This window comes from Rousettus aegyptiacus, unplaced genomic scaffold (genome assembly GCF_014176215.1).
Source record: "Rousettus aegyptiacus isolate mRouAeg1 unplaced genomic scaffold, mRouAeg1.p scaffold_m13_p_13, whole genome shotgun sequence".
In the NCBI taxonomy this organism is placed as follows: domain Eukaryota; kingdom Metazoa; phylum Chordata; class Mammalia; order Chiroptera; family Pteropodidae; genus Rousettus; species Rousettus aegyptiacus.
Window position 1 is genome coordinate 54,855,488 of NW_023416288.1, and position 9,232 is coordinate 54,864,719.

Consider the following 9,232-nt stretch of genomic DNA (forward strand, 5'->3'; position numbering starts at 1 on the left):
AGTATGGATCCTTTTTCTTTTCCTTGTTTTATTTTTAAAGAAACACTGAGAAATATTGTTCAAATAAATAAGATGAGAACTTCAGGAGTTTTGTTATACCTGTATGCAGAGTTCAGTGGTCCCCAAGACCACCCTCCCGTTCAGTAACGTGTTAAGTCTCGTAGAACTCACTGAAAGTTGTTAATACTCACAGTTACGGTTTATCATAACAAAAGGGTACAAATTAAAATCAGCCAAGTGGGGCAGAATCCGGGAGAGTTCCACAGGCGTAGATTACAGTTGTCCTCTCCCAATGGCATTGTGGACAGCACTGAGTCTTCCCGGCAGCCATGTGTGACAACACACACAAAGTATTACCAGCCAGCGAGACTCACTCGTGCCTTGGAGCTCAGACTTGTTATTGAGGCTGCAGTCATGTAGATATGGTTGGCCACCTCTATTTCTAGCCCCTGCAGAGGTCAAGCTGATACCACAAGTCAAAGTCCCCTCTATAAATCACATCGATAGCATAGACTGGCCTCTCCCAAGGCCCCCAGGTAAGCAAAGACACTCTTACCAGGCAGGACATCCCAAGGGTTTAGGGATTTCCTCCCAGGAGCCAAAAGCAGAGGACAACCCTCTTTGTGGGCAGGGTTAATTCTTTACCATACACTGTACCACTCAGTTATTTGATTCATTTCTGTAACAATATCAAAAATTACATAATACTTTATCATTAAAAATTATTTTAATAGCTGACAATTCAGTTATTCTGAAAGCAAAGATTTGGAAACCACTGTCTTGCAAAGGAATTTGTTACTCATTTTGTTAGAGCCCAGTTTAGACACCAGTATTTGGAAATTGTCCCCTTGGTTCCCCAGTGGTTTTACACCCTGGAGCCATGTATTACCATAGTTAAATTCCTTATTGGTAAAAGGTAACTTGTGAAGTTGGAGAAGGGCAGTTATAACAAGAGCTGGGAAGGGAGGAGAAGCTTTACACTTCCACTTTAGTGGTAGTACTTGGGCAGATCAGCTTATAACCCCTGTTAAACAAGAGTTATTACAGCACCAAACAGAAAATAACATACCGTAGGATATCAAATGGGACTATTCTAAAATTAATCAGCTCTGCCTGGTGACAAGTGCTGTCTTACTGGCTCTCTCTACCTTAGCCTCTAGTGTGTCCCTACTGGACATGTTGCCTCTAAGACTAAAACCCCTCTGTCTTCCCTGAGTCCCAAGAATCCTAATATCTGTCTCTGCCACTCTCAAAAGAACTGAAACTTAGAAAATAAAGAAATTAGAAAAATTACAGATCTCTGCACCCAGAGAAGACCAGCCTTTTAACTCTATTAACCAGATTTTAGTTCCCATTGGTTTCACCTCCCGAATTCATATAACTAAATGCCCCATTATAGTTCCCTCAACAAAAGAGATTCAAATGCAGATGTCAAAACAACTGCTAAAAAGATTCACCTTTTTAGCTCATGCTATGTATGTAATCAGGGATTTAGCACAATGCCTATAAATTATCTAAGTAGAAAAGAGGCATGATCCGACCTGTGTTTAGAGCAGTTACTCTACCAGTGGGAAAACAGATTGGGTAAGGAGAGATTGGAGCATGGGGAGCAACTAAGAGACCTTTGCAGTACCGGGGTCATGAAGATTTCAGCTTGCAGCCATGAAGCATTGGTTCCAGTCTATGTATAAGCATCAGAATGCTCCCATTGTTTTTATACTTTTTATGGACATGCAATGAACATACAGAAAAGTACACACGTTATAAGTACAAACCTTGTTGAATTTTCAATGTTTTATGTATTTTGAACTTATGCACAAGTTTTATGATTTACCTTTTTTCCCCCCAGATAATTTTTATGGTGGGACGAGGATATCTGTCTCCAGATCTCAGTAAGGTACGAAGTAACTGTCCAAAAGCCATGAAGAGATTAATGGCAGAGTGCCTAAAAAAGAAAAGAGATGAGAGACCACTCTTTCCCCAAGTAAGAAAAAGCTTTGTGTTATCTAAAAGGACAGACTAATATCTAGATGCAGATTTTAAAGCACTTTTTAGAGCACAGAATTTGTATGTCGTGAATTTGGATTCCATGTGATTAGGCACATACTCCAAATAAATAGCACAAAGATGATTTTATAACGGTAGAACAGTGGTACACCTAGAAAGTTAGGATCTCAATACAAAATATTCAGGAAGACTTTTGCTTTTGTCTAGCTCAAACTCTTTGGTCTCAGAAACCTTTTATACTCTTAAAAATTATTGAATATCCCCAACAGTTTTTGTTTGTATAAGTAACAATCGCCATTTAAGTTTTTAAACTGTTCTTAAAATATGCATTTATCAGTTTATTTAAACATAATAAAACCATTACATGTTAAATAATGTTTTTATGAAAAATAATTATAATTTCCCAAACAAAAAAATTAGTAAGAAGAGTAGAATTGTTTTATATTTTTTGTAAATCCATGCCAAAAAAAAAAAAAAGATAGATGGATACTCTGCTTTGCATTATCTTAAGATGTTGCAATATCTTAAATGATGTAGCTTCTGGAAACTCCACTTAGACTTGCAAAATGATGACAAAAGAAAAGGCACATAGTATCTCGGTGTTACTATGTGAATAGTTTTCCCACAGACCGCCCTTGGAGAGCTACCGTTTTCATTCCTCTTCATGGTTTTAACGGAGTCCAAGCTTCTCTTTATTCTGGGTCTTTTTGAGGGACATTTGCACTTGGTGCAGAAAGAAAAGGCAACTGTCAGCACTGTCTGCCTTTCTCTGATTCTTGGAAAATTTCCATTGCTTTTTATCTGTTCATGTGGTAAAGCTGAAGCCCATAAGCTAGTGATCTTTCAGGAAGCCTCACAAACTGGAACTAAGTACCTGAACAGGCTTAGATCATTTAGTGGTAGTAGATACTGTAATATAAATTCAGTGTTTTATGATGCTTAAGAGGCTCCTGATAGCACCCTATAACTGTCTCAATAAGTCAGTACAGTTTTCAAGTGGAAAGTGCTGACTCCTATAGTTATTCAGCCACCACAGTATGAGTTAGTTTCATGCACATTATGCCTTCGCCTTATCCTAGTTGGGTTTCTTAAACAGAAATCGCTGTTATAAGAATGAGTGAATCTTTTATTCCCACCGAGAGAATTAAAAATAGAACTATTGTTTCCCCTGTGTTTCAGAGGCTGTCTCTGAGCAGGGAGGGGAGGCTAAATGGTTGGGCGGGTAGATGTATGTTTTACCAGTTGGAATTCTAAGTTACTGTTCTTTAGAGGAAGAATTGTTTTTTTTAACCCAGAAAATCACTGGTTTAAGGCTATAAAGTAAAAGACCAGTATTGTTGGCCGGTGTCAGCAGGATCCTGCACCAGACTCTCTTTTCATACCCCAGGTGCTAGGGTTAACTATTTAACAAGGTTAATGTACATTAATAATGCAAAGTATATCCCTAAGCCAACTTTCTAAATGATATGTTCATACTCATAAATAACATTTCACTCTTGTTGTGATATCAGAAAATGAAATGCATACATGAATTTTCTGAATTATTAAAGGCTACCCATTTTAAGTATTATTTTTAATTGTCATTATAGGATCTCTTTTCTCTCCACACATACACATAAGTTTCAGATGGCTGAAGACTTATATTTAAAAAACAAAACTGTAAAAAGTGAAATCATTTTTTTAACCTTGAGCTAGGAAAGGGTTTCCCAAGCAAAAGACAAAATCCAGAAGTGACAAAGGAAGAGATTAGCAGATATGACTACATTAAAAGTTTTTAAACTTCTATATAATGAAAATAATATTGAAAGATAATCACAAAGAAAATTATAGCATGTATAACAAAGAGCAACTATTTGTGTTATACAGAAGACTCCTACAAGTTAATAAGTAAAATATAATCGATAGCAAATGCACAAAAGTTATGAACTGCCAATTCGTAAACGAAATATAAATGATGAGTGAACTTCAGACAAGTTGTTAAGAGTTCAGTGACAATCAGTAAAATGCAGAGTAACACAATATGAAATGTGTTTTCATTTTGCCCCTCAGATTGGCAGTAGCCAACACTGGGAGCAATGTTGGGAAGTGAGCCTTCCTTTTAAATTTTTTAACAGTATTGGAATGTAAATTGTTTTGGCCTTTTGGAAGGACTTGGTAGAATTCGTAAATTTAAAATGACATAACACCCTTTGCTCTGGTCATTATCTTCCTAAAAAGCTGCTACACAATGTACTTCCACAAGTATTCAGATATATATAAGAATGTTTACTGTCTTAGGAAAAATAAAGGCATAAAGATCGAGGTAGCTTTCTGTAGACAGTATGGATATCAGTAAAGGAAAAAGCAAGGCAGAAAAATATGTGTGTGATACCACTTTAAATGGTGGTGAGTGTGGGGATGGGCTCTGTTTTCATATGTGCATGTTTATGCATAGGAAAGGTCCAGAAGAAAGTATAGACTCTTTAACAGTGGTTACCTCTGGAAGGTAGGATTTATACTTTTCTGTATTACTTGAATTTTCATTTGTGTGTTACGCTTTAATTTAAAAAATCTGTAACATTGCTTACTTCTTTGCCTTCTTATACTAATCATTATACAGATTGTAGTTTAACTTTTAAAAGTTTTGGTAGTTCAGAAAAATAATAATAGTAATAATGGCTGCTAAAGTTTTATCGCATACTTACTATATACCAGGCATCACACCAAGCCCTTTATGCGTATGTCTCATGATTATGAACATGCGTTACCATACTGTATGCCTTCCGGAGTCATAACCCGTTTCTCGTCCCTTAAATTACGCTGAGTTTCTTCATTTTGTGTATTGGTATCTTTTCGTAGTTGTTTCCTGTCTTCTCCTTCACTCTTGGGTTGTCCCCTGTCACTTCTCACTCCTCCGCCACTAGCAGTCGGGGTCTTTGGGGTCCTATTTTTAATGATGTGTGTTTAGAGCATTTCTCTACTCTGAGTTTCTTTAAAGAATGCGTTGCTCTGATGGTTCTGTTTGAAGTCATATAGTGCTTGACTTATTCATACTCCCTTCCCAAAAGGGACTTGCGGTCTGTGAGAAATAGGCATATAATTGGGTTAAAATTTTTATTATTTACTGGTCCACGGCTGGCAAATGATCTAAAATGTAAATGAAAGCTAAGTAGGGGTTATTTTCCCCATTGAACTTACAGAGATTAAAGCTATAGTAGTTTGGTAGTTTTCTTTTTAAGGAAAAATATCAGTTTCTTAAGTATTTTTCCAGGCATTTAGGATAATACTGAAAACAATGTAAGATTTCAAGTGCTTTCCTATAAAGTATGATGGGGCTCTTAAAGATTAATACCACCTAGATTTTCATTCCTTTTTTTGTTTTTTTGTTTTTTTTGTTTTTTTTGCTTTTTTTAGATTCTCGCCTCTATTGAGCTGCTGGCCCGCTCATTGCCAAAAATTCACCGCAGTGCATCAGAACCCTCCTTGAATCGGGCCGGCTTCCAAACAGAGGATTTTAGTCTATATGCTTGTGCTTCTCCAAAAACACCCATCCAGGCAGGGGGATATGGTGCGTTTCCTGTCCACTGAAAAATGAGTGAGAGACTATAGGAGGGTAGGGACAAAGGAAAATGAACATATGTTTGCTTATATATTTGTTAAATTGAATAGGGTATTCCTTTTTTAACAGTGAACCAAAGAACATTTATGTTTTAAAAAACTGGATATAATTTTTTCCCAATCTAAAATTCATACTTAAGCATTGGATTTTCAACATCCAGGGGTTTTTTTAAATGCATAGACATTGCTAAAAATTTGTAGTGTCTCTTCCAGATGCTTTACTTCCTGTTCCAGGTTTGTTTTGTTTCGTTGGTTATTCTAATTATGAAACTTCGATTAAACTTTTACCATGTACCTTTTGTCATTAGCTGTCACATGTCCATTAGGGTCTCCCGAAAACTGCACCTCTCCTGTGCAGCTGGGAGCGTGAGCCTGTGTCAGGTCAGGCAAACCAAACAGGTCTCGTTAGGAGGTCACTAAAATTGAATAAGCTTATCTTTATTCTTAATACTTTTTCTATTACCATTTTGTTATTACAATTTGGAAAACAATAGACTGGATTTCTTTTTGTTAATTGTGAGTTCCGATAACTGAAGCTGTGGCTGAGGAATGGCACATCTGGCATGAGTTACATGGTTTAACTTTGGATTTTTAGCGGGAAAATGTTATGAATTGAAGTTCCTTTTAGATATCTTTTTATGTATTAAGGATATCTTACACATATAGAAGCCGAATTTCCTTACAAATGCACTGCCTCCTCCTCTCCCCAAAAAGCTTCACAGAAGCCTGTGAGAACTCTTAGGTTTGTTTGTTTTTCTTTTAGATATCTCTGGTTGCCAAACACCAGGTAATGAATTTTTTAAAAATTATTATGACTCTAGATTACCATACCTCTCGTGATGCCGTATATTATTAGCAACCACCTTATCCACGTGTCTTGTAAAATTTCTGTGCTTCTTATATTCTTTGCCGAGCAAGATTCTACTTACTATGAATTAATACTATTCTCTTTTCTGTGTTCCACAGTATGAAGTGTGGTAGCACTTTCTAGTGCTTACAGTTTCTTGTGTAGAAAATAATTAATGTGGCAGTCAGTATATTCTTACCGGGAACCATAATCTTACTGAGAATCAAAATTGAAAGAAGCAATAGTGCTGTCATCTTATCAAAGAATTGTCATCTCTACTTCAGAGTCGGCCTATGGACCAAAGCCAGCCTCTTAAATACATCGTCATTTATTCAATTTGAATTCGTGATGACTTTTAAATATAGCTGACAGTTCAAGTTATTTAGGCACACAGACAACATGTTACCTTCCTTGAAGCCAATACAGAAGAAAATTGGGAAGACTTTAACGATAACTTAGTTTTTAAGGACCACAAATAAATTTTTGAAATACTTCTTTTATTAAGTAGGTTAGATTTCATCCAGGGAAACCTTCAGTGATAAATATGGTGTATCTTTTGCCCCCTCTTTTGGGTAGTTTAAGGTAAATCATGCCATTTATGTTTTTAGAAATTGATTCACGACTTTCAATTTAGGTAAGAATAGTGGGGGAAAAAACACTTGTCACATTTTAAAAAATAAGAATAAGAAAAATGTAAGATAATGTAACAAGTTAGAAAACATCAAAGTGCATGATTTCTAAGTCCTCCAGTGACACTAAAGATGTGATTAGTAATTATTAGATGGGGTTTTATTTATTTAGCAAGCAAGTAGCTAAAAAAGTTTTAACAGAATCCACCTGGTCCGTCGAAAGCTCAAAGCTGTGGGCGTGTCGAGGCAGAAGAGCCGCGGGTCTTTCCAGCGGGAGAGCCGTCACCGGCCGCGCACCGCACCGGCTTCACTCTCACCTTCTGTTCTTCTCCCCGGGTCCTTCTCCCCCGGCACTATCCACTGCTCACTACACCACCATCTGCACCCCTCCGCTCCTTTCCTTTCCTTCTTTTTTCACCAGCCTCCTTTGCCAGAGGGCATTCACGGCTAAGCTTACATTCGCTGTCCCAGAAACACTGGAACATGCCCCCAAAGGGTCGCCTGGTAATCTTTCCACTGGACATGTTAGCGGAAGAGCATTACAGACACAGCAGGTGGGATGTTTAGATGACATGGATCCAGAGGAGTAGGAAGCATTAGAATGATACGTGGTGATTTCCTTTTCTGTGATTGTTTTACACTGAGTTTTAGATACATCCTTCAAACAAAGAAAAGCATTATTTTCGTAACCATATGTAAAGTTAATCACTTTCAGAAGGTAAATGAAACAGGGCATTCATTCTCTTATGACTGACTGCTTCTTTCCTAAAACCTGAACCTTCATATATTCATTAAATTGATTTCTTTCTTAAAGAGGCAACCTTTTTATAAAATTTGCTTCACATTTTAAAAGTTTTACTAGTCAGTGATAAGGAATGAGATTTGTCTTAACTTTAAGTAGTTTAGGTATCACAGCATTTAATCAAATGTTTCAGGTTTATTTTCAAATATTACAATATTGTCCTAGCCATTTAAAGACTGAACCAGCAGTTAAAATTATTCTCTCTAAAACAGTAACAATTTCACATACCAGCTTAAATGGCCCTTCTCTCAATCAGTCACTCTCAATTTAAGGAAATGATCTGCATTTTTTAAATTATGAAATGAGAACTTCATGACTAAAACATCTGACGGTTATAGTCATCTTATTTAATTAAGAACTGTTGAGCATTTCTGTAGTAGTTTTATTTTACTAAATATTTCATCTCTCCTGTCAGCATTTTCCTGAAGGATTTAAGAAATCCAGTATGTCTATGCCAGAATGTTCCTCATCCCTTTGAAACTGTCTGAAAGGTCACTACAAAGAAAAGATGGAACCTACTCTGGTTCCAAATGACTGGCCCCGTACCTCTAAAGCAGTGATTGCTTTGTGTACAAAATAACATATTAGATTTCTCATAGCATATTTTATCTTTAAGGGGAATTTTTATCAAATTGTATGTAGAGCAGCCACTAAAATACATTCAATTATGGAATAAAGGGTAATTATTTAGTAATATCTTAAAACCAGTTCATAAAGTCTTTAGTTTTCAAATAAACAAACCATGCTATTGGAGGTATCTAAAATCACAGGGTCTTCCCAGGTGTCCCCTCCCCTATTCCTAAATAGAGCCAAATGAAAAAGAGAATTGAGATTCTCAACCAAAAAAGGAGGTAAAAATGTTTCATTTTGGCCTCTATCAATTTTTCAGTTAAAAAATTAATATACCGAGATTTTTTTTAAATCATAGAATGTTTAGGTATTTCACATTAAATAACTTCACAGAAGCAGAGTTGACTCTTACCTCAAATGAAATAGAGTGGGAGGTGGGATAGTAGAGATGTCCAGATAGGCGAGGAGGCGTGAGCAGAAGAGCGTCCCCCACGGCAGACCCACCATCCATCATTCCCATCTTCCTCCTACATTTCTGCATGGTTTCAGGAGCAGAGGGAGAAAGAGCTAATTGATCCCCAAACTCTCAGTTCTTTTTGTCTTTGTTTTTTTTCCTCAACCCAAAGTCTAATTATAAAAAGAACCACATTCTGTTAGAAGCTGTAGACCGGTAGGCTGATTGATGTTTAGTGTTTGCTTTATTGGTATTTGGTTTAGACTTTTTTGTGTTTTGGGGGTTTGTTTGATATGTTTTATTTTTAAGTTTAATATTCAGGTTTG

At 36.6% G+C, this 9,232-nt stretch overlaps 1 protein-coding gene across 5 annotated transcripts in view; it reads left to right on the forward strand.

Moving 5' to 3' along the window:
• BRAF (B-Raf proto-oncogene, serine/threonine kinase) overlaps positions 1-9,232 on the forward strand; it is a 107,954-nt gene that overhangs the window by 89,754 nt on the left and 8,968 nt on the right. For 3 of the 5 annotated variants that reach the window (XM_036230820.1, XM_036230818.1, XM_036230819.1), the window contains 2 exons: positions 1,850-1,984; positions 5,401-5,554. In XM_036230820.1, coding sequence (XP_036086713.1) covers positions 1,850-1,984; positions 5,401-5,554 — 289 coding nt within the window. Of the gene's footprint in view, positions 1-1,849; positions 1,985-5,400; positions 5,899-9,232 lie in introns of those variants that run through there. The other 2 variants (XM_016133004.2, XM_016132999.2) reach the window with 2 other exon arrangements.